General features: G+C 43.5%; 1 protein-coding gene across 5 annotated transcripts in view; it reads right to left on the bottom strand.

The window, feature by feature from the left end:
• Positions 1-554: 554 nt before the first annotated feature.
• Positions 555-26,015, bottom strand: part of Nell2 (neural EGFL like 2) — a 376,172-nt gene continuing 350,711 nt past the window's right edge. For all 5 annotated transcript variants that reach the window (XM_085831509.1, XM_029469878.2, XM_029469874.2 and 2 more), the window contains 5 exons: positions 23,602-23,742; positions 14,133-14,326; positions 13,012-13,188; positions 10,674-10,898; positions 555-1,248 (listed from right to left, as the gene is read on the bottom strand). In XM_085831509.1, the coding sequence (XP_085687635.1) occupies positions 1,198-1,248; positions 10,674-10,898; positions 13,012-13,188; positions 14,133-14,326; positions 23,602-23,742 (788 nt within the window). In that variant the 3' untranslated portion in view covers positions 555-1,197. The remainder of the gene's footprint in view (positions 1,249-10,673; positions 10,899-13,011; positions 13,189-14,132; positions 14,327-23,601; positions 23,743-26,015) is intronic.

Below are 26,015 nucleotides of genomic sequence, written 5' to 3'. Positions count from 1 at the left end.
CAGTAAGTGATGAAGCAGTTATCTCTCAAGGATGCATCAGTGAGTCTTACCAGCTCTCAGACAGAGAAGCAAGCATGTATTTAGAACCCAAAGAGGGCCACTGGGTAGAGAAGGCCACCTAGTAAGAGATGTAGCCTTCAGCAAAATGGCAGAGTCCATCACAATGATGATCTGGTAGGAAGGCACCCAGTGGGGGGGAAAAACAGTTGTCACCTTCTTTTCAGATGCTCTTAGTGTCCCTTAGCATAATGTGATTGGAGCTAAATGAGAATCCAGAGGAAAGAGAAGCCATTAGCACTTTCTGTATGACAGTCCACAGACTACAGAGCGGGGCCACAAATGTGAAACTGAAGGTCCAGAGATGGACAGAGGCATTTGAGCACCTTGCCCCTGACTTAGGCGTGGAGTTAAATGAAAGTCACCCTTCAACATGGAAATAACACAGTGAGTGTCCGTCATCAGCAGAGCTAAAACCCAGTTTACAGTTTAAACCATCTACAAAAAGCAGGACACACTCAGGAAGACACGGACTCGCATGGCATAAGGTAAGAGAAATAGTTATTTTATTTTGCACAAGAACAAGCGTCTACTGAACAAATTCAACCAAATAATATTAAGTGCAGTAAACAAGGAAGTTGAGGGGGAGGGGTGACTTTTCCTGTTAGAAAATGTTACGTAACCATGCCTGTGCGTTATTTATCATGACAATAGCTTGTTTCGTTCGGGTTGCGGAGTGCACTGTACAGATGCGTCAGCTTCTTGGATTCTGAAAATATAACTCGCTCACCGCCGCCACGTCACGTTCAACTGCTTCAGTGAGGAGCCTCGCTGACTCAGGAAGAGTCTGAGATAGAAGGACGTGTCCTGCACCTGCCTGCGGACAGAGCGAGAGGCTCTCCCAGAGCTGATGGGGCTCAGGCTTCTTATCCAGGGGCATGGATGTCATGGCCTGGGCTCCACACCCATTCCTCTGCAAGGTGATCCCGGGAATAGTAAAAGCAGAATGGTCATCTAGTTTCCTCAGAGATGTTCCTCAGGCCCCACGAATCCATAATCGACATCAGTCCATCCAGCTGCTAACAACGTTGCATCTGGCTGGCCACACATTACTTTTTATTTATTTATTTATTTATTTATTTGGTCTTTTGAAATGAGAAAACATTCTTTGAACAGATATCTCCCATGAGGCAGTTAACTTCACAGCTCCTGAAGGCACTGTGGATCCACTGAGCAGCACACATGGCCATTCTAGGAAAAAAACAACATAAGGGAAAGAGGAAGGTGAGTGCTCCAAACATTCTCAGATGTGCACACTTACTGATTATGACTAGCACATACAAGCGGCTGTATCCAGGATGCTGTCATTTCTGCAGTCCTAGAAGTTGAATAATTACATTGTTCTTAAGACGATTACTCTAGAACCTATCATTGCGCTCACTGACATGACCAAACGTATTTTTTTATAGCCCATGGGCACTGGCTTGTTTTACATTGGCTCCTTTGTTTATTCACAAACAAGTATTGAATAGCTTAGATGAGTAATGCAGACCCACTGAACACAGGACCATACTTATGGTTTATCAGGAAGAAGACAGCAAGTACCAGAAATATATAATAAAGACTATGGGAAGGGCTAGAAATGTGTTGAGAAAATGTTTGTATATCCTTAAAATTGGCATATTTTCATATTAATCTTCAGTGTAAAGGAATTTGGTGATGAAGCATTAGAGACAGTGAGTTAGGGCATGGGGATGGTGTCCCCCTACCCCACAATCCAAGTAACCAGGAGGTGTGTGCAGAAGGAGCAGGAGTTCAGGGTCAGCCTAGGCTACTTGGTACATAGCAAGACAGAGGCCAGCCTGGGCTCTGTAAGATACTGGGGGTATGGTAGGGAAATAGATACATTCTCTCTCTCTCTCTCTCTCTCTCTCTCTCTCTCTCTCTGTCTCTGTCTCTGTCTCTGTCTCTCTGTCTCTCTCTGTCTCTCCCTCCCTCCCTCTCTCCTTCCCTCCCTCCTTCCTTTCTTCTCATCAAGTGAGAAGACAATAAGAAGGGGAGCAGGAAGAGCAGGCATCACGGCTTGTCAGACTCTAGTTCTGCTGGTGTCTTGATCATAGACTTTGAAAATGACTTTCTCAGCCTGCAGAGCTACAGGGAATACATTTCAGGCATCTGAGATATCCAGCTTAAGGTGCTCTGTTTCCGTTTCATGACATAAAAGGAGATATAATGGTAGTGGTGGGATCAACCAGGGAGCTCTCCCCAGGCTGGTGTTTGGGGTAGACCTCCTGGAGAGGTTAAGGCAATGATGACCCTGAAGACACTGGCAGGAAAAGTGGACCTCACTCACATGGGGCGGCATGAGGGCTTTGCAGTGATATAGACATGTGCCAAATCTTGAAAATCTATACTGATCTAAGTGGGAGATTTAAGCTGGGGAGTCTACGAGACAGTGTGAGGTTGGAATGGCAGAGACATAATGGGGAAGACGTGTGTACAAAATTACTTATTACACTATCAGAATAGAATAGCTACGGGGAGGTACAGCCACTCCCTCCGTGGCTCCACATTTGCCTCTTTTTCTCCCTAACAGCAGCTGCTGTGACTGTCGTTGCTAGCCCAGGAAGTAGAAGTCCTCATGCATCGGAGGGTGCATGCTGTCGGACACCTTACCATGTTCCTAAACACGTTTCCCAAATTTCACCGTGCCGCTGTCTCGGGGGAAGCACCCCTGACACTCACACTTTTTTTTAATTCGGAAACTGGAGCTTCAAGTCCTGTCCCAAATCAGAGGTAATACATGACAGAGCTGGGATGGAGGCAGGTTCATCTGTGTCTGATGCTCAGCTCTCTTCCAGGTTTCCTCTGAGAGGACGACTTTAGGGATGGACAGAATCAAAAATGTCCTAGGCAATTTTCTCAGAATGTCTCTTACTATTGTAGCCTTTGCAGAAGCATTCAAAAGAGGAAGCAAGCCAGTCTCCACCAAAGCAGAGGGCCGCCCGGTGAAGCTAGTCCTCAGCCTCTGACTGGTGAAGCTAGTCCTCAGCCTCTGACTGACTGGTGAAGCTAGTCCTCAGCCTCTGACTGGTGAAGCTAGTCCTCAGCCTCTGACTGACTGGTGAAGCTAGTCCTCAGCCTCTGACTGACTGGTGAAGCTAGTCCTCAGCCTCTGACTGGTGAAGCTAGTCCTCAGCCTCTGACTGACTGGTGAAGCTAGTCCTCAGCCTCTGACTGACTGGTGAAGCTAGTCCTCAGCCTCTGACTGACTGGTGAAGCTAGTCCTCAGCCTCTGACTGGTGAAGCTAGTCCTCAGCCTCTGACTGACTGGTGAAGCTAGTCCTCAGCCTCTGACTGACTGGTGAAGCTAGTCCTCAGCCTCTGACTGGGTATTTGTCAGAGTGCTCATTCTGGCCCCAAGATAGAGAGTCATCCTCTCTCGGTCCATCCGGGCCACAGACAGCTTGAACATCATGCTCAGTGGCAGAGCTTTGCTATCCATAACCTTGTTGCTAGGATACACATCAGTTTCTCAAACTGTATGGATTTGAAACAAAAGGTGGGGAAACTGGCAGCATCTCTCCCTAGGTGCAACTGGCATCGGGACTCTGTGAGGAAAAAACCATCACTGTGGCTCCCATGCTCGCTTCTGGCAGGGACGCATTTCCCAAGATGCTCTTGGCATGTTTTCTTTGTCCCTATTTGTATGTTACCTTGCTGTAGGAAAATGCACTACAAAGTGTATCACACTTTCACAACTGGGAAAGTATTTAGTTCATACTTCAAAACTTAATGAAACATCACATGGGGTTTTGAATTCAGCAACGGGAGAATTTATTCTATAAACTAACATCTGTGACATCTGGGAAACATATAATGGTTACTAGAAGTTATCATGACTGGCAGGCAGTCACTGGGTCAGGGTTCAACCTTAAAAGAATAGAATTTACCGTGATTCTCTTTTACTTGGGACTGATTCTATGGTACCCCCTAGTCTGGCAGCCACACATGACTGTACCTCAAGTACAAGTCTGGAGAAGTCAGGCTACAGCTTGAGAGCTAGAAGATGGGTTTAAGATTGAGGGGAAAATATTTAGAATCTCACAGGAGGATGAGGGAAGCAAAGAGCATTAGCTAGAGTGTTGGAGTATGAGGCGAGGAGACGTTTTGAAGGCTGAGGAGCAATGTTCAAAATGTGGGCCTGGCTGAGACACAAAGGAATGAAACTCAAAACTTAACATCCAAGGCCTCAGAGGAGTGTGAGGATGGGTAAAATACTATCTCAACCTTATCAAATTCACCCTCGATCTAAAATAATATCAGAAAAGATCCACCTAACAGGCAAAGAGCCAAGCTCCCACACGTGTGAGGTGATTGGCCATTACCTGACTGCCTGCTAGAACAAAGGATCTTCAGTGGATTCCAATAGTTGACAGCAATGCAACATAATCCACATAAAACCCTATATATTGTAACACTAACAGATTATCAAATGAAAGAACAGGTCGGGCCTAGTGAAGAGAAAAGTAGGTGGACAGTGACTCAGAAGTAAGTCTCAGATGAAGACTAAACATACCACAGACACCTTCAAAGATGTGCTTTAAAAGGTGACCAGAATCAACAAAGAAGCCCTGCATGGCGGTGCACACCTTTAATCTCAGCACTTGGGAGAAAGAGGTAGGTGGATCACCACAATTTTGTGGAAATTCAGGAATGAAAGGAGTGAAGTCTGAAGTGAAGAATTCACTATTGGATTGAACAGGTTAGAGATGGCATGAACCAGTAACTGAAGAGAGCACAGTAGAAATGATCCATCTATAAAACAGAAAGACTGCATCCAAACAGAGCTTTACCTCAGGGCTGTGGAGCAATCTGAGTAGAATGTAACTGGAATCCTCGAGGACTAGGAAGGAGGAACAGGAATCTCAAAATCTCAACTTGCGTGTGTGGGTGCACACACACATGCACACACAAACACGCACACACACGTGCACACACACACATGTGCACATACACATGCACACACACACGCACACATACACACACACAAACATATACACACATACACACACACACATACACACATGCACACACACACACACACACACACATCCCTAAAAATATCGTAAGCAAACTGCTATAAACCAAAGATAGAGTGTTATGGAGACAAGAGGCAGGAGACAGACACATTAACTACAAAAGAACAAAAGTTCAAATGATGGCTCAATCAGAAATGATAGAAACACAAAAACAATGAACACACCTTGCAAAGGGCTAGAACAATCTGTCAGATTGAACTTTATGTCCACTAACACATCTTTCAGAAATATTTTCAGATAAATGCAACTTGAGACAGTTTTCTTTCTATAGGCCTACAGTACAGACTTTCCTCTAAGGACAATATACAAGAGACAAAAGGGGTTCTTTAGGCTATGGCAGAGTGACAGAATGGAGACAGGTGTTGACTGCCCCATGTAAGAAGAGATAAGGAGCAAGAGAAATGGTAAGTATCTGAACAAATATAAAAATATTGTTTTATTCCTCTACTTTTCTTAAAAATATGGATGATTAGATAAAAACAAGGCCATGGAATTATGAGTAGAGTGTTAACAGGCATACTGTATATGATCAGTGTGTACAGACAGGCTTATGATAAGTTATATGCTTACAACACTCATATTTTAATGACTAGTATGATGCTAAGTCATGCAATACACTGATATACATTAAAGCCTCTAGAAAAACAGACACTATTAATTGTAGCTTAAGATAAAGGAGAAATGTTCTTATTGCATCATTGGTCGGTGTGTGTGGGGGGCGCACTTGTACCATGGTGTGCACATACTGGCCAGAGGACATCTTGTAATAAGGGGCTCTGTTTTCACTGTGGGTCCCAGGAATACATCAGACTTGGTGGCAAGTGCCTTTATATATTAAGACATCTTGCTGCCCCCTGCCCAAATTAAGATATAATTTAAAAGATTAATAAAATGAAAGGCAGGAATGAACCAACAGGAATATAAGTAGTAAATGAATCAATGACAAAAATAATCATTTCCCATTACTGTCAAAAATGGCTTGAATGTACAGGGACTAAAGACCCATTGTCTTTATTGATTAAAAATTTACTTTGAATTTTAAACCAGGGGTTAGGATATAGTGCAATGTATTTGATCTCTAGAACTATAAAATATATGTGTATATATCATCTATCCATCATCTATAAATCATATCCATATCTATTATATCTATCATCAATCATATCTACTATCATCTATTATCTATCAATCATATCTATTATCTATCTTCTATATATCTACCCTGCCTGTCTGTCTGTCTGTCTATAATTTGTAGTTTTAGAAACAAAGCTACACTTTGGACCTCAGGGTGGTCTCAAGACACACTCCTCCTCTTAGCTTCCTGACTGCTGATATCATACTTTGTGACTGCCAATATCAGACAAAATTAACTTCAAGTCAACAATGAATATCCACAAGGGTAACTGGTTGATTAGACAGAAGTCATAAAAGCACATGTAGTCTGTGATTCGGTCCATGATGAAACATGAAAAAATTATGAACAAATATAATTAAGATTGACAACAGGAAATAGATACTACTTGAAAGTGGACACAAAGGTAGCATTGGGTATGTTATACGTTCTGTTTTTTCAAACTCACAAAATTATGTGCCTGACTATGGACTTCATCAGAATATATATTTTCTTAAAAAGCATTGAAATAAAAGAGGCTCACTGATGTCCCGCCCACCAGCAGTAGTAACCATATATCATTTGGAACTACTATGACAAAGAGCTGTTGTGTTACTGCACAGCACAGTGGTCTTCCTTGGGGCCTTGCTGCTCCTCTGCCGTGGTTATGGTTATCAGCACTGTTGTCACCTCCATACTGAACTCAATGCTGAGATCAACCCTACTGTGTGCAGAGCTGGTTTGTATTGTAGATTGTATCTTTGCTCATGGACATCAACAATGCACAAGGATAATAACTCGGGCACATTTCTGTCAGCCTTGGAAATTATTATGGAAAGAATGACTTATGAGAGTTTACATTTAAATTATTTAAACATTGAATGATTTCTTGTCTTATGTTAATAGAGAGAACTCTACTCTTTCTGATTTATTTGTGGGGCAATAAATGTTTTCTTATTAGTGTGCATATATTTCTAATCTATCAAAAATTCAAATACACACAGCACTGTAACAAAGTCCATCCATCGTGAGACTTCTAAAAATCTGAGTGTCTGTGGGATTTTCTTTCTGTCTGTCAAATGCTAATGTAGAGGCTCACTTTCACTCTTTCAAGTTCTAAGTTTCTATTTGATGAAGGTAACCTTTAGAAAGTCAGAAGCTTCAGTCTTAAGACCAGCCCTCAGTTGTTTAGCCTCCTTAAGCACCTAGTTACAGGGCCCTGCTTCCCAACCCGGTGAAGATTTGCTCAAGCAAGAGAGTCTTCACCTACTCAGCTCGGTCCATCGCTTAAGGCTCTGGAATCTCTGACTCTCTGGAATCATAAAACTTGTAGCCTGTGAGATTTAGGAAAAGATAGTCCACTTCACTTCCAATTTCCGTGGTTAGCTTCTGAGTAGAGGTTGCCTCTTGGATCTTTAGAAAATTAAATCTGATCACAATCCAGGAAGACAAAAGAAGAGAGGCGAGGCGGTTCTGTGGGTGAGGGTTATCACTGTGCAACCATGAGCACCTGAGTTCAAGTACCCATCAGCACATAAGGAGCAGGGCTTGGCCACATGCGCCTATACTCAGGATGCTGTGTGTGGCAAGGTAGAGACAGGAGGATTCTGGGGCCTGCTGTCCACCAGCCTAGCTCCAGGTTCAGTTAGGACCTTGTCTCAAGAGAACAAGCAGAATTCTTGGGGTCCTCCTTTAGCCTCTGGTCTTATGCATGGGCACAGGCATGCACACCTGCATGCGTCTGCATGTACCACACGCATGTGCATATAACACATACACAACATTCTTAAAAGTCAAGAGGGAATATATCAATGCTCCCCTCAGGTTATTTCTCCTGCCCAGATCTATCTTCCTAAGGGGATACTGGTTTACAAGCTGTCCAGGCTCTTGCCTCTGTACAGCCTTCCTGTCTCCACCACAGTTTGAGCAGTGCTCTTATTTCTGGCATGGTTGTATTAATGTCATTCTACAGCACAACAACCAACATTTATTGCTTACATTCTCTGAAAGTGCTGAGCAACCTACGAATTTTTTTTTCTGTGTGAATCTTCTCGATTAATTCTTAACAGCAACCCTTCACTAGTGTAGTTCAAGCAGTCACTGCCAGAGTTAGGTGTTTCTATTTTTACAGGAGCTGGATCCAGAAGAAGGCAGGTCCCCCCAGTCACATATCAACATCACTCCCAGGTAGTCTGACATTTCGGATTGTAGGGCAGCTTAGTCCCACACCACATTCTGTAGTGGCAGAAATGCTCTCTGCATGTGTTGAGCTTGTGACTGAACTAGCTGAGTACTTGTCTAGCATGAAGCTGGGATTTGCGTCCAACACTACAGAGACCAGGGGTGGTGGTGCTCGGCAGTCAGTGACGGGGAGAGACAGAAGAACCAGAAGTTTAAGCCCATTCTCTCTGTTACAAATCAAGTTTGATAACAGCTTGAGATATGAGAGACCCTGCTTCCAAGGAAAGGATATCGTCCACATATGTCATCTAATATGGCGGTCAGCAGCCACAGGGGGCTGCTGAACAGTGAAAGAATGGCTAGTGTAATGAGGGTCTGTATTGTAAAGTATTTAATTCAATTAAAGGTCCAACAATGTAACTCGAGACGGACAATAAGTTATGACACATGCATTTCCAGGAATGACTGACTGTGTCTACAGGCCACACCCCTGGGATAAACACAAGCCCCACATTGTTTTCAAGCCATTATATAATACAAGTGGATATCTTGGATAAATTTGGTAAAACTGAACACAAACTTATAATGCACATTTACTAGTAAGGGAGGTGGCATCACACAGTAATTTCTAAGAATCAGTACTTATCAAAGAAAATAGGAATTCAGCCTTAAAACACATCTTCTGGAAGACACGCTTACCGAGAGTCAGGGCACTGTCGTGTCAGGAAATGTCGTCTACACGGCACTGGGTGTCAGGAAAGAACCCTTAAAAGCATGGCTGTTTCCTGAAGAGCTCTACTTGATGTGACCTTTATCCCACTACCCGTTTGATATTTTTGTTGTCGATGTGCAGAACAGCAACGGAACAACTCAAAGGACTCGTAAGAGGATTCATTATGATTTGGTAGGTAGATGCCAAAACAAAACAAAACAAAACAAAAATCTGTTGGACACCAGTGCTATAATGTTGACATGTGAATGGTTGAATATACTCCGATCAAACACGAAGCCACACAGCGTACACATTATTAGTAACTTGCATTAGAAACATTCTTCAAATATGCTGGTGCACATGCAGAAAACGGGCAAACGTTCACTCAAAATCACGACTGACAAATTGCTTTCAGTGAGCGGACTAGGGATGTGGCTTTACAGAAGGTATAGTGGACGTCTCAAAGCTTCAGGTGTTTTGGGTTTCTTTGTCCTGTTACATCAAGCCCTCCTGGTGAGAAATTATAGTAAGAGAAGATGAAGTGACGTGCTCTGTGGATAACAAAGGAAAGGCTCACTGAAGACCCAGAGCAGACAATGGTGAGCAGTGCTGAGCAGAATCTGACATCTCCCTCTGATCTTTTAAATGTCGGTAAGTCTTTAATACTGTTGCTTTTGTTTTAATGCTCATCTCCAAATTATGTCTAGGAAGCACAAAGTGACATCACTAGGTTCTATTTTGTAGGGATATTAATCAAGACACTCTTGAACCTCGTCACGGAGAGCCCACGTGGTCTCCTTTGTATATATTGAAGGCAGTTACTCAGGTAAATGGCACTAATGCTGTTTTCCTAGGAGAGTAAAGTGTAAAATCTTTGTAATGATTTTTACCAACTGTAGGAATAAAATATGATAAGCATCAGACCCTAAATTCTATTTTGGAGGGATATTAATCCAGCCACTCCTGAGTCTCGTCACAGTAAGTCAGTCCGTGCTGCCTACTTTGTATATATGGCAGGCAGTTACTGGAATAAGCGGCAAAGTGCTGTTTTCTCATGAGAATAAAGTGTAAAATCTTTATAATGATTTTACCAACTGTAGGAATAAAATATAATAAGCATCAGACCCCAAGCTCTTCAATTTCGTGTAACTGACCACGACAGCCACGAAACAACGCCCATTTTGGCCAGATTGATTTTCACTTTAGAAAATGCAATGTATCTACTTTGTCAATATATTTTATGGAACTCATAAAAAGAACTAGATAAAAATCAATGGGATAATATTGTTTTCCATTATAAAAAGAGTGATGAAGCCGGCATGGCTCGCTACATAGGCTGTTACTGCGCATGCTGGCGGCAGCGCTCACTCACGCTCCCTTACCCGGAAGACCTATCTCGCATTTCCCAGGCAGTCAGCGTGGTGCTAATAAAGCTGACCGTCCTTCCACCTCTGCTTTCAGGACACACACACAAGCTGCGACAAGCTTCCTGTGTCACCCATGTGTAGCAGCATCTCTACGGCATGGGCGCACCTGGCAGGGCGCTCACTCCTGCACCCGAGAGCCTTACCTTGCACTGGCAGAGGGTACACTCCGTGCCGTGCTTGATCCAGGAAGACCCTGTGAAGCGAACCACGTTCATCTCGTCCAGGCAGGTTTTGGTGATGTCATTGCGGATGGTGTCGGCCTGACAAGGATCGGTGACACAGCGTGGGCAGCACTCGTTCTCAGGGAGGACGCTAAATTCACACTCTACCTCTGGGCAAGCCAGGGGCCAGCAGTCAACTTCTCCTTGCTGTGAGGGAAAGAGGTGACAGGAATGAACCAGAGAGAAGAGAGGCAAAGAGGAAGGACAGGATTGTGATTTTCATATTTAGAGCTTCAAAGCCCACACATATTCAGAGAATCTATAGAAGCCACAGCGGATGATGGCATCTCTTTTACGATGGACGGTTAAGCAGTCTCTGAGTACTAAATAACCATTGCATGGGAAAACAAGAAACAACCATTTTCCCGAAGAGTCCAACAAGAACAACTCCATCTCCTTTAGGACAAAGGGGAAAAGCGAATGAGGTTTAAATGAAGTGTCTGGCCCTTGGGTAGCCTTGATTTCCCCCTCTAGCTTATTTATTAATCTCAAAAGAAAAAAAACAAGGTTTATCCCTTTACACCCCCTATAAATACAAATAGAATCTGGCAGTTTCCTTTCTAAATTATACATTTTTCTGTGGAAGGGCTTTGAACACACCACCCTAACAAGACAGCATAATATAAGACAACACAAAATTTGATTTCCCACTCTTTGATTTCACATGGGAAACTGAGTTGGACTTTAAAAAAAAAACAACAGTTCCAACCTGTTGGCTATTTTCTTCTTAGTTTTAAATCCCAAGGTTTCAGGGATAAAAGCAGCCTTTGGGCACAGAAACCGACCTTGTTCTCACGGTTGATTTCTGGGTTGAAAGGACAAAGAGGCAGTAATGCAAAAGCAGGGTTCCTAAAAATATCTGCACATAAACAGGAAGGGGCCTGGCCATGACTTCTAATGTGTCTATCTTGTGACACTTTTCTACCACACAGACACATGCAGCATATGTCCCTTTTAATTTACACAAGCAGGAACGAGCAAGGATTGTAGTCAATTGGAAAAAGTTGGCTTTTTTTTGGGGGGGGGCGTCTCTATCTAATCTTTTCTTCTTTACTCGTCGTTTCTGGGAAAAGTTTCACAAACACGGACAAACATCCAATTATAATATGTATTTATTATGCGCTCATGGCGCGTGGGACCGTAGAACACAGGAACCATGCAGCAGTGCAGATGGGAACAGTCATTAGCATGGAGGAGTGTTTTCTTTTCTATTTACCATTTTACAACGTGCATGGGTAGATGTGTGTATGCATGTATGTTTGTTTTGCATGTATGTGAATGTGCATGCACACAGATGACCATTCCTGTAGAGGCCTGAGCTCCATGGCACGGACTATCCTCACCTGACCTTACTCACAGGGACAGAGTCTTTCAGATCCAGACTCAGCAGGACCTGCTCTCTCTGGCAAGCTTGCTGTGGGATCCTCTGCCGCTCTGCCCCTCTGCCCCTCTGCCCCTCTGCCCCTCTGCCCCTCTGCCCCTCTGCCCCTCTGCCCCTCTGCCCCTCTGCCCCTCTGCCCCTCTGCCCCTCTGCCTCTGCCTGCTGCTGCTGGAATGACTGGAGGCCCCCATGCCCACCTGGCGTTTACCTGGGACCTGGGCATCTGAACTATGTTCCTCACACATGCAGAGTAAGCACTTTAACCATGAGACTAATTCCCCGGTCCCAATATGTTATCTTTGTTTTGTTTTAAGTGTGAGGAATTAATAGGGATTGGTTAACAGATTTTCTTGGGGAAAGACTGATTTTTTTTTTCCCATGAATACATAGTTCACAATTATCTTTAAGCATAGGATGGATGGAATAAAGGCACAGGAGGCTTTTCTTAGCTCAGGCTAAAGGAGTACTTCAAGGGGTCTCACTCTCAGAGAAGGCGTACAGAATGTCGGCCACTCCAGCACTCCAGAGCAGGGGTTCTTAACCTTCCTAATGTTATGGTCCTTTAATACAGTTCCTCATGTTGTGGTGACCACCAATCATAAAATTAATCCATTGCTACTTCATAACTGTAATTTTGTCACTGTTATGAATCATAATGTAAGTATTTGATATGCAGGATATCTGATATGTAACTCTATAAATGAGTTGTTTAACCTCCATGGGGGTCGCGACCCACAGGTTGAGAACCACGGCTCCAGAGCATGCCTTTGGGTTTCTCTCTCCATCATCCTATCCAGGCTCTGTGCTTGTAACTGTCAGCATTCTAGCCAGCTGCTTGCTGCTGGCGGGTGGAAGGGGGTGCTTTCCTGTTTAACTTACCAAGCAGCGGCACTGACGGCAATCCTGGACCCAGGTGTCGCCGCTATTGTACACGGTTTCCCCGTTTTGATGCAGACACCGACTGCTCAGCCTTGGGTCACACTCAGGGCAGCAGGAAAGGTCAACTGTGGGGTTTTCACAGTCGCAGACCATCCGTCGACACATGACAAATCCAGTCTGTGTTAAAAGGGGAGCAGCGTGTCACCATGACCCTCGATTTCTCAGAGTGTGTGTGTATGTATATACATATATATTGAACTTGAATATACATATAAGTATATATAAATATAATATTCATATATATGACTATTATACAGCAATGTGGTTACTAACAGCATTTTGTTTTATGGTGTATTAAAGCAAGATGTGTCATTATAGTGCTTTATAGCTAGTTAATAAATCTCACAAATGGCCAAATTTCTGTAATAATTAGGCCTTATGATTTTGGAAAAATATCAATTTCATTCATAGTTGTTGACTGTTTTGTACATAGACTATTTATTTGGCTGTAATTTAAGAACCCATCATTAACTAAGTTAACACAAAAGAACATGCGCCTACTATAACATTTATCCAGAGAGAGATTTTCCACTCTTGGGTGAAGGCTTATCTATTCCGATTTATTTATTCTTTCATTCTCATATAATATTATGACTAAGAAAAAAATTAACATAGTAATAAAATGTTATTAATGTAGATAAATACATGGTGATAAATGGTATAATGGAATATTGTTCAGTAACAAAAAGTAAAATTGATACATGTAATAATACAAATGATTTTGGAGCAATATATTGGGCAGCAAGCAGTTAGGCATGAAGACCATGCCCTGAGGGCTCCACTTATGTAAGGCTCTAGAAAATAAGAATTTAATTCTAGTTATTATTTAACTGGAAGCAGAATTGGCCTGGCTCTGGTATGGGGGAGGGGGAAAGGGAGGAAGAGGGGGCTATCTAGGAAGGACATGAGTGACTTTTCAGTTCATGAAAATGTTCAGTTATAGTGACTGTGGTTGTGGCTACAGGGTTGTGCGCATTTGCCAACCCTTGTTAATCTACACACTTAAGGCGTATGAGCACCACAACCCCACGATCCGAGGAAGCTGGTTTGTTTCTACCCACCTGGCAGGAACACACGGAGCACCTGTCGTTTTCCAGCACCCAGATCTGGCCGGTGTGCTTCACTTTCCCCTCGTGCACGCAGTCCCCCGTGCAGTTCTTCCCATGGGGACACCGGCAATCGTATCCCCCGTCCAAGTTGAAGCAAATGGTGTCGTTGGCGCAGCTGTGCCTCCCAGTCCCGCATTCATCAATATCTATGGCCAAGAGAAGCAGCACGGTATGACCCAGGATATTCTTGGCTTTGAGCAGTGGACAATCAGGCAGGCTGTCCTTTGCATCTACCCTGGTGTGCTTTCCCTTTAACTGATGGCTAAAGCACTGGATCATGTGGGGAGTTCGTGGGAAAGCATTATACAATTTTGACTTTAAGAAAAGATAACCTTGTCCAGAATTTTAACTTTCATATTTGTCTAAATAACATTGGAATTTGAGAAACCTTAATCTCTCTGGACATACAACTGTAATTCAATTTATTAAATAAAAGAGCTTGGTGGTGGAAATTCCACAAGTGTTCTGATGTCTTACTCGGGGTATTACTCCCAGTGTCACACTGGTATTTACAGAGCATCCCTTTTGAGCTGGAGAAATGTTGGGTCGGGTCGGGGGGAGCTGAGGCACTTTATTTCAAACCCTAGTCTCAAGGCCACCTCCACACAATGCAGTCCCTGCATTTTGTCCTAGTACTGACGTCCTTCTCTCAAGGTCTAGGTTTGCTCGCAATGCCCTTGACCCTTTCTACATAGCAAGGAGGGAAGAGACAGCCCTCAATTACCATCTCTCCCAAGGATGCCATTCCTTTTTAACTTTCCTTTCAGATTAGCCTTTCAGCCCTGGCCTGACTCAGTTGGCAGCTGCCCATTCTTCACCCGACCTCACCTATTTGGTGGCTGTAGTAGCCTAAAGCATTTTCATACAGATGAAAAGCAAACATATCTTGACCCAGAGATCAGGACTATAAGGAGAGATGTGGTTTGTTCTATTTACCCCATAATTTAAAGGTTACAAGCCAAAATACATTTCAGAGAGATGATATGAGTGGCAGTAAAGTGGTTATTTCCCATTTCATCTGCTTCTCCTAAGGAAAGGTCAAGAAAGAAGTCACTGCAACAGGAGCTGGTTAGGGAGGAACAGTTTAGGGGGGCAGGAAGCTGTCAAGGAAGACCAGTTAGAGAGGAGCAGGTTACAGAGCGGTAGGTTAGAGAGGACCAGGTTAGGGAGGAGCTAGTTAGAGAGGGACCAGGTTAGAGAGGATCAGGTTCCAGGAGGACCAGGTTCCAGGAGGACCAGTTTAGGGAAGACCAGGTTAGAGGAGATCAGGCTAGAGAGAAGGTGGAACTTGCAGCTTGTTAACTGGGAAATGTGTACTAATTTTTCTTGAAAAAATTTCAAGACAGAGTTGAGTAAATATTTTTTTCTTTTGATTGGTGTCTTGATTTCAGTGCTAACTGGAAACTTGGGCGGGTTGACTCAATCTTGACTACATTTAAATTCTATATGAAATTAAGCCCCATGTCTTTTTCTCTCTATTTGCCTTCATTTTTTTAAAAAATCATTCCCTCTCCTTAAGAGTTCTAGATTGGGACAACGACTGCTAGTGTGATGACCATAGTGAGATTTCTCCTACCTCCATTTGTTAAGGGCAGTGTTTTGTGGTAAGGGCTAAAATTAGAAGAGAAGTCAACATTCACATATGCTTTAAAAATTAAGTAAATATACTTACACATATTTTAGAGTAGGTAAAGTTTTGTCTTTGAGAAGAAAATGAAATTTTAAAACTTAGTTCTACAGTGGTTTTTTCCATAATAATAATAATAATAATAATAATAATAATAATAGGATATATTTGCTTGTTGCACTTCATGTCTAATTAACGTTCTTAGAGTTGTGGTTATAGTCTGCATTAGCCATGGTAATTTCAACTATTTGACTGTGACACCTCTAACTACATAAGGCCCTTTGACATCCTCTGTAAGATGCTGAGAAGGCAGTGGCTGCCTCTCTCTCATCCTGTTGGATGTCAGAATGAAACCACCACGGTTAGATACCACATCCCCTACAGGCTGTGACAAGTTCATTTTTGCAAAAGACTAGGAGATGTTCGGGAATGGAAGAGTGCGTATTTTATGAAAAACACTTCTTTTTTTTCATTTTTTATTCAATATTTTCTTTATATACATTTCAAATGCTATCCTGAAAGTTCCCTATACCCTCCCCCTGCTCTGCTCCCCTACCCACCCACTCCCACTTCTTGGCCCTGGCATTCCCCTGCACTGGGGCATATAAAGTTTGCAATACCAAGAGGCCTCTCCTCCCAGTGATGGCCGACTAGGCCATCTTCTGCTACATATGCAGCTAGAGACACGAGCTCCGGGGCTACTTGTTAGTTCATATTGTTGTTCCACCTATAGGGTTGCTGACCCCTTTAGCTCCTTGGGTGCTTTCTCTAGCTTCTCCATTGGGGACCCTGTCTTCTATCTTATAGATGACTGTGAGCATCCACTTCTGTATTTGCTAAGCACTGACATAGCCTCATACGAGACAGCTATAACAGGGTCCCTTCAGGAAAATCTTTCTGGCATATGCAATAGTGTCTGGGTTTGGTGGCTGATTATGGGATGGAGCACCCTCATGGCTACAGTTTGTGTTTACTTAATTGCTTCACCCCCAAAAGGGAGGCGGTGCGCCGGGTGGACTACTTATAACCTCCTTCTATGAGCGGGTTCAGGTACGTTTGGGCCTTTTTTACAAGTTATCTAAACCGGGCTTGTAATCACCAACTCATTTGTGGGATTGAACTTGGAACTCTGTTTATATGGGAGAAAGTTGGCTCATAAAAATTCAAGTATCACAAATATTAGTAACTCTCTAGTGAGTTGCTATTAAGTAAAGAATATTGCTAAGCCCACTGGTCACATCTCAGTCTCATTCTATTCTATCTGCAGCAGCATTTGGTCCTGCTCATGCTTATAGGAGTGATCTCACTCCCTCTCCTGGATACCCTTTATGCTCAGCAAGTGTATTGAGGGTGATATTCAACCACCCAAAAAAGGAGATAAAGTGTTTGTAAGCAGTAATATGTTTGAAGGTGTACGGCGTAGAGGTAGGGGGGAGCAGGTGCGTTGATGAGAATGGAGGGTCCAGTGTGAGGGCAGGAGAAGCAGCCATATAGCTGGAGAGCCAAGCTCAGGCTGAGAAAGGAGAAGGTTTGGAATCTGCCTTTACAAAGGCAATAAAATGTTATTTTAAGTAAATTCATACTTTCATTTTTAGAAAGATTTCTGTGCCTTCATTTTGGAAAATGGCTTTAAGTGGATTAGAGTTTGAAGCCAAGAGATCAGTGAGTTGTCTGGTTCAGGAATCCAGACAAGGAGCACAGTCGATGCAGACTTGTGAGACTGTGGCTGTGTGAGGTCCTGAGTTCTTTCCATGGGGAGCTCATTTGGTCCTTATGCCAGTGGGTGAAGTGACAAAGAAGCCCTAGGTTTATAGACCAGGAGACTGAGGTCTGAAGAGTTGTAAAACTTTCCCGAGGCCCTTGTTGAGATGGTACAGATGTCTGGATGGAAACCAGGCAGTCAGGACCCAGGTTTGACTCTTCAGCACAAGGCTACTCTAGGGAATGCACAGCAAGAGGTACCAAAGGACCAACACAAATGGGTTTCTGTTTTTAAGTTTAGGGAGAGGACAGATCAAGTCTGTCCCAGTCTTATAAAATGTGGTTGCTGCTATACTGAAAGAAGAATGTTACATCACTGGGGAATGGAAGAGGGGCCAGGGAGGATGCTGAGTCTATACTCTGTTAGGGATCTGCTGTTGGATTTCCTCTGGGCTTCTGCATGAAGATGCCTAGTGTTGGATACATAGGTCTGGCACTGATGAGATAGAACTGGACCAAGATGTGGACTTGGTTCAGATGTGCGCTTTTACTATTTACCCTTTCACAAACAGTGCATCGGACTCACATCCAGATTTCATAGCAGACACTGAAAGTTACTTCCTTGGATCACCCACCCCTTTTACATCAATAATTTCACTGTGCTTAACACAGTCCTGGAACTAATTCAAAGCAGTCTAAGAAGGTTTCCTTAATTCAGAAGGGGGAGGAGTTTCAGTCTCTCTCTCTCTCCTCTCTCTCTCTCTCTCTCTCTCTCTCTCCCTCTCTCTTCCTCCATCCCTCTGTCCCTCCCTCTTTCCCTCCCCATCTCTCTCCCTCCCTTTCTCCTCTGCATAATACATCGTTTATGTTATGTCTAAGAGTTTTCCCAACACTTTCCACCCTGTTTCATGGACTCTTCTGTTAAGAACTTACAGCATCCTCTCTCCTGATACACCTACCGCTGGAACCAGTGCAGCTGTCCATATGTTCAATATTTATGTGGTGGGTTGAACTAGATGCACTTAGTTTGTGTGTTCTTATTAAATAAATAATGTGTGATATTTGGCTTGAACATGATACTTCAAGCTTCACCGAACCACCAAATTTGGATATTATTTAGAAGTTAAAAAAAGACATAACTATGGGCAAATAAGCATTAAATATATAATTTTATAGAACACTACTGGATTGTGTTCCCATTTCTCAAAACTTCAGGTATAGGAGAAATGCTGGCACAGAGCAGGAAAGTGGCATTCCAGTTGTCATCTGGGAAGACAGTCTGAACTGCTAGGACGGACAGGAAGAACTGCAAGGGATTGACATTTCTATCTATGCAGCTTGTGAACATACGCGATGGAGCAGCAGCAAGCGCAATGCTCTGGCTTCTCCAGTTTGAAATGCCCCCCACCCCAACAATAGAAAAGTGGCTCTTTCACTGATCTAACCATATTCTTAAAGCTGGATCTCTCTACATACTAATATTACAATTCTGCAAATCACTCTAATTGCAGGAAATGGGCATCTGCAGGGACTTCTGGTCTGTTTCTTTTCTTTTCTCTTCTTTTCTTTTAAATGGAATCTTTCTTTTTTTAAATGTTAATTTTTATTAGACATTTTCTTCATTTACATTTTAAATGTTATCCCCTATTCCTAGTTTCCTCTCTGAAAGTCCCCTATACCCTCCCTGACGCCTTGCTTCCCAACCCACCCACTTCCACTTCCTGGCCCTGGCATTCCTCTGTACTGAGACATATGTTCATAGCTGAGACGGAAGGAAGGGCCATCCAGAGACTGCCCCACCTGGGGATCCAACACATAAACAACCACCAAACCCAGACACTATTGCACATGCCAGCAAGATTTTGCTGACAGGACTCTGATATAGCTATCTCTTGTGAGGCTATGCCAGTGTCTGGAAAACACATAAGTGGATGCTCACAGTCATCTATTGGATGGAACACAGCCCCCCCCCCCCCCGAAATGAAGGAGCTAGAGAAAATATCCAAGGAGCTAAAGGGATCTGCAAACCTATAGGAGGAACAACAATATGAACTAACCAGTACCCCCCAGAGCTTATGTCGCTAGTTGCATATGTAGCAGAGAATGGCCTAGTCAGCTATCAATGGGAGGAGAGGCCTGTTTCTTAAACCTAGCAGGTTGGCTCTTTTAAAGCACTCCTCCAGATAGTGCTGACTTTGGAGTGAATTGTACAATCTTCTAAGAAATGCTACAGATTTTATTGATCAATATTAGTAGACATGGCTTCCAGAACAATGTTTCCAAAGGGAAAACTTTTCTATTTTGTGGGTTTTCCTTGAGAGGCATTTCTGCGTATCTGACAGGTTCCCTTACTATGCCATCTTCCATTTCTCATGCTTTATTTCAATGCATCATTGTCTTTTTACTTCCTGAAATTAAGAGTGCACTTGTTGGTTTTTTGTTTGAACAGTACGTCTATTTAATATGGTAAATATTTATGTATACTATAGTTCATACCCACGTTGAATTCTGATATAAATTATATGCCTAACATGCTTCAATTTAAAAGATTCCCTATCTCTCCTCAGTGTGGCTGTTTCTTTTTCTGCGGCTTGATACAATACCCTGACAGAAGTGGCTCCAGGGGGAAAGGGTTCATTTGGGTTTATGATCATCCACTGCGGCAGGGAACTCAGGAGCTGGAGCCTGACAGAACTGGGCACATTGTATCCACTGTCAGGAAGCAGAGAGCAATGAATGCTGGGTATAGCTAGGCCCCTCCCCCTCCCTTCTTTTTAATGAGACCATGATCTCAGCCCATGGAAATGGATCTACTCATACCACATCTCACTTCCCTCCTCAGTTGATTTAATCAAGGTAACCCTCCACAGGCACACCCAGAAGCTTGTTGCCCAGGTAGATTTAGATTATATCAAGTTGGCAACGCTACCATCTCGCTATCTACCCGTTTCCTATCTCACTCAATGTCACTGGGCAAATCAATATATAGTCGGTCTATATATTGCAGTGTGCCTGACATTGTCCCAGGACTGGCTGGTGATCTAGCAGCTGACAAACAAACCAAACCTAGGAGCTTGCATCCTAAGGTGTAGTCAGCAAACAGACAAACGGGCATAGACTATGACTCCAGCAGAATTGGTTATTTCTTTTAAGGAAAGTAAAGCAGGGCCATTGACCAGATTGTTGAAGGTGATTTCAAATGGAAAGTCTGGGAGACACATTTGTGATGATATCTGACTTAAATAAAACCCTGGGGCAAGGTGGGGAGCAGGCATTCCATGGAAAGCGAAGAGCTCTCACCAAGGAATTCCTCTGGTGTATTGTTAAAAATGTCCAGAAAGTTGAGAGTGTGCACCAGGTGGCCCCTTATCAACTATGTCATTGTCGGAGAGATAAAAGGCTCCAGAAATGCAAACAGAAGGGTGCCATTCTCTGACTTGAGTCTTTTAGGGATCATTCTGGGTGTTACACAGGTCTCAGGGAGTCAGGAGTGGAAGAGGGGAGGCCAGGCTGAAGATTGCAGTAACAGTCCAGATGAATGAGACTCTAGGCCACCTTGGTAACTGCAGGGATGATGGGAGTGTAATGAATGTATTTAAAAACCTGATACAGTAAAATTAGAAATGAGTTCATCTGCTGGATGCTCAACGCGAGGGATGTAAAAAAAAAAAAAGGACAGTTCTAAGACAATGGCCTGGAAACCTTGCTCCGGGACCTGTAAATCTTGGCTTAGATAAAGGGCTGGGATGTGGCCCCATTAGGTCTGAGATGCCATGAGAAATCCCAGCTGAGAAACCTCAGAGGCCACAAGATCTGTGAGTCCATGGCTAGGGAAGAGGGACATGCACGAGATGTTGCCTTGCTCATGGTGACTTCAGAGTGATACAAAAGTAGCTATGATAACACCTGGCTTGAAACTTGTGCTCTTGCATCTGTGAGACAGCACAGGGAATTTCTCTCCTGTTTAAATGAACAAGGTATGCAACGACAGCAGGCAAAATTAGACCAGGTTAGCCTTGAGGATCAGTAGAGATGATGGGAAGGAGCTACATCAAGGATGTATGTTCAGAGTGAATCTTCATCCTGAGTGTCAGGTCCAGAGAAATGGTGGTGCTTCTGACAATGTGCTAAATGACATATGGGCTGAGCCCGGGTAAATAGAAGGACTGCTGCCTAGAGTCAGAATTCCCCAGAAGCCTTGACAAGCAGGGTTCTGTTGGTCAGGATAAGCCATTACTTCCCTTATCCACGCCCACAGCCACACCTCCCATAGTGGGCATCTAGTTTCCTGCTACCCAAACAGATCACAGCCCCATGGCTGTGTCCCAGCTGTTTCCACTCCCATCCTCAGGTTCAACTCGATAAGCTGCTGTAACTTTACACACTAGTCTCAACCTGCATCCCATGAAACTGGCAAGGCTTTCCTCCCCTTTTTGCTGTTCTCTCTGACTCTCTGACCCCCCACCACTACCCCAGCCCACCCCACCACACCCAGCCCCACCAAGGGACAGCTGTGGCAGTTTGAGCCTCTATAAATCTTTTTTTCTACTCATGAGGTTGTCTGGTTTGATGGTCTCACTGTCCTCTCTCTCACACTGTTGTATGCTTATGTGAGGGTTCGTATGTGCTTGGACCAAGGAGTGCCCCTATTAGGAGGTATAGCCCTGTTGGAATAGGTGTGGCCCTTGTTGGAAGAAGTGTATTACTGTGGGGGTGGGCTTTAAGACCCTCATCTTAGGTGCTTGGAAACAAGTCTTCTCCTGAAGGCTTTTAGATGAAGATGTAGAGCTCTCAGCTCCTCCTGCACCATGCCTGCCTGGATACTGCCATGCTCCCGACTTGATGATAATGGACTGAACCTCTGAACCTGTAAGCCAGCCCCAATTTAATGTTGTCCTTTGTAAGAGTCTCCTTGGTCATGATGTCTGTTCATGGCAGTAAAACCCCCTATCTAAGACAGTTTGCATTATCTTTAGTTAGTTTATAATCATGCTTTTTGCATATTTTAAGGATTTTTTAAAAATTGTGTATGTGTGTTTGGGGGTAGTATGCACAGGTGACTGTATGTGCTCATGGAAGAAAGAGGCATTTAGTCCCCTGGTCTTGGGGGGTTAGAGGCAGTTATGAGCTGCCAAATATGGGTGTTCTACAAGAGCAGAAAAGGCTCTTTGCCACTGAGCCATCATTCCAGCTCTTTTTGCATAATCTTTAAAAAGTAAATTTTAATAAATCATTGTGGGATACACAAGATTTTATGGAGGGTGAAGAAAATAAAAGCTTAATCTGTTTATGATTGCAATCTGTGGTTCTTGACTTGGCAGAGGCTAGAAATCCTCACTGTGGGGAAATCCTAGCTGAAGACAAGCTCTGGGACTAGGTTAAGTGATTATTAACAAACACTAAGTTTCAGTCCTGGGTAAGACAACAACCTTCCCATCCTGCAAACATCTGAAATGGGTTCCCTCCTCCTATGCGAACCTTGGATGTACTTCCTGCTCCTATGTGACATCTGGAGCGCTCCCTTCTCCAGTCTAGGGATTCTTCTATTGCTGCCTGTAGTGTTCTAGAAGCCTGGGCCTACCACACAAATCTGTCTTACTTTTCTTGCATGAACCCTGTGTGTAACAAGTGTGGCACACACCTTCATATCTAGGTGTCGAGTACCTCGGCTGGGTTCTGGAAGGACTGTGCTGAGCTTTCAATACCAAAGCAGCAGCAGCATCTCTGGAGTTTGGCTTTGGTTTTTCTTCCTGGGCCATGAATTTTGATGGCACAGTTTTGTCATTTCCCTGGCACTCAGCTTGCTCTGCCTGGTTTGTAAAGCCACCTCTGGATAGGAGAACTCAGCAGTGCTGTTTGTCAGTCCACTGAAAATAACCCAAAACTAACAGCTAATTGCTGAGTGTAATTGGATTAAGTTTTCTGGTCCTATAAGATCACAGAGTTCTTGGAACAGGGCCCACATCTTTGGTCTCCAACATTCACCATTCACTCTTACTCTGCTACAGGAGCAGCCAGCCTAGCACCAGACACACCGCGCATCACCTCTGGCTGCCCATTCTCCTGGACCCCTACACCTTCTTCTTCACTGACCTTCACAGGATTCTCCGCCTGGTGCAAACATCCCATTGTCATGGTAGCCATCTCTGCACTCACAGTGGTACCACCCAGGCAGGTTGATGCAGTTGGCACGGCTGTCACACTGAACAAAGCCCTCAGAGCACTCGTCAATGTCTGTTGGGCAGAGGAAACAAAAGGAGGATTTTATACAGTTGCTTTATTCTTCTAAAGAATGTTCTATTCGAGAACATTCTGCTGTAAGGCTACTATAATTCTGAATGCCAGCCAACCTTGAAACCATGGAAGTATAAAACCAACATAGTTACTTAGCACTCAAATGGTATGCATAAAGAATGTAGTGGGATTTGATATTAACCAGAGAAACATCTAGATGGCTTCTTCTCTATTACAATTGATTCAATGGTGAGGTAGAAACCATCTGTGGTGGCCTGTGAGTTTCACCAAATGTCCCCAGCCAAGCCTGACACATCCTAGGATGGTGGGGTCTCAGTCCTTTCTGATTAAGGGTGTGCATACGCCTTTCTTCAGTCACATTGGGGTGACAAGAAGCACTTCCGGGTCGAGCTTTTACGGCACTGTGTGTGACCCACCTGCTCCCTTCTACATCCACATCACAAGAACTAGCAATTTCCAGAGGCTCTAGAGACCAATCTGAATCATGAAGGAGTAGGGCAGGGTGTGTGCTACACTGCCTGGGATGAACAAGTAATATGAGCAGGAAAATGTTTTGTTGCTTTAAGCCACCGGGATTCATGTTTTTTAAATCATTATTATTACTATAGGTATAAGCTACTCTGACTAAATACACAGCTACACAACTCATCTTCAGTAGATACAACATTATTATTAGATATAGCGTTATGCACTGTGTTTTCAAGAATATGTGCTGGTTGTGCCCATGTATTACTTCAAACTGCCAAAAGAAAGAAAGAGAGGGGGGAGGGAAGGAAGGAAAGAAAGAAAGAAAGAAAGAAAGAAAGAAAGAAAGAAAGAAAGAAAGAAAGAAAGAAGGAAGAAAAAAATCATGCCATATGAATAGTATGTTGAACACATGACAATACTGAATTAAATATAAGTTATGGGATCTAACTTACATTCACATGTGTGTTTCTTCATACAAGGAGACTTAAGGCAGAAACTGGCATAAATGTAGCTTGCATGATTTCAGAGTTCTATAACAGGTATATTATCATTCCCCTCTACTGCAATCCCCTTTCTATTCAGGCTGAGAAAGACAGAACCGTCTCATGATTCCCAGATCTTGTCCTCTGCTTGTAGGGGGACAAGTGATCCTTGGGATTGCTGTACAAAATACTTCTTCTTGCTTATTCCTTCCTGATCTTCTGGCTCTGGTGACTTGACTGGGATCTGATGTCATAGTCCTACCTCACCACAGCTGCCGAGAGTATCCACATGTACCGACTATCTACATCTTGGTAGCCTCAAGCTATGGAGGAAGATTCTGCCAGGCAGGCAGTCTCCCTCCATGTTTCCTAGGCTCGTGGCACGTGGTGGCTTCAGCATGTGATCAGACATAAGGCGATGAGGCAATTCTCTTGTTGAAGGAAGGGTCACTGGTTTTCCCAGTCCTTCCTCTCTGTCCACTCTGGTTAGCAGAATGTCCTATTTCAGTCTCAGTAATGACAAACTAACGGATTCATATGCTAGTCTTGTTATTTTGGGTTTTGGCAGTGTGGCTAAAACCCAGGGCCTTTAGCATCCTTAGTTACCTAGAGTTACCTGCTCTGGTACTAGGATGCTGCGGCCTCTGCTTCTCTTTTGTTCTCTGTTTAGTAATCCCTCTTTTATTGTTCTCATTTAAAATTTATTTATTTATTGGGCTTGTGCCCCATAGCCCAGGCTGGCTCCAAACTCATGATCTTCCTGCCTCTGTCTTTTGAGTGTTGGGAGTCAGTAGGACAGCACCATGCCTAGCTTTGCTACTGGACTTTGAAAGGAATAAAGTTGCAAATGCATGTATAAATACTTTGTAACAGGCAGAGAATTGAGCTCTAAATCATTTGCTACTTGGTGAGAGTTCCTTCAGTGAAACTAAATATAAAACATCCTCTCAGGTGAATGAGGTCCTGGACCAACAGTAGAAACTTTGTACTATGCTAATATTTTAGTATTGTTTTATAATATAATCTCTGTGGTTCCTTTACCCAAAAATCAGTTACAGCTGCCAATAATTCCTACCAGCAAAATAAAGGTTGATAGCCAAATCAGCTAACTAGTGCCTCCCTGCCACGCAGCCATCTAGGCCTGCAGGTTCTAGCAAAGCCTCTTTGCCATTCGGGGCTCCAGCAGCTGAGGGACTTCAGATTACAAAGGAGTCTGGCTGCTCCCACTGGCTCCAGCTTTAACTGCTCTTTCTTTCTAACAGAGACAACTAGGTAGGAAACGGTGCCATTATGGGCAGAGAA

The sequence above is a fragment of the Mus caroli genome, unplaced genomic scaffold (assembly GCF_978045245.1).
Source record: "Mus caroli unplaced genomic scaffold, Mus_caroli_1 scaffold_16, whole genome shotgun sequence".
Taxonomy (NCBI): Eukaryota; Metazoa; Chordata; class Mammalia; order Rodentia; family Muridae; genus Mus; species Mus caroli.
Note: the sequence above shows the minus strand (reverse complement) of the source record. Positions and strands in the feature narration are given on the sequence as shown.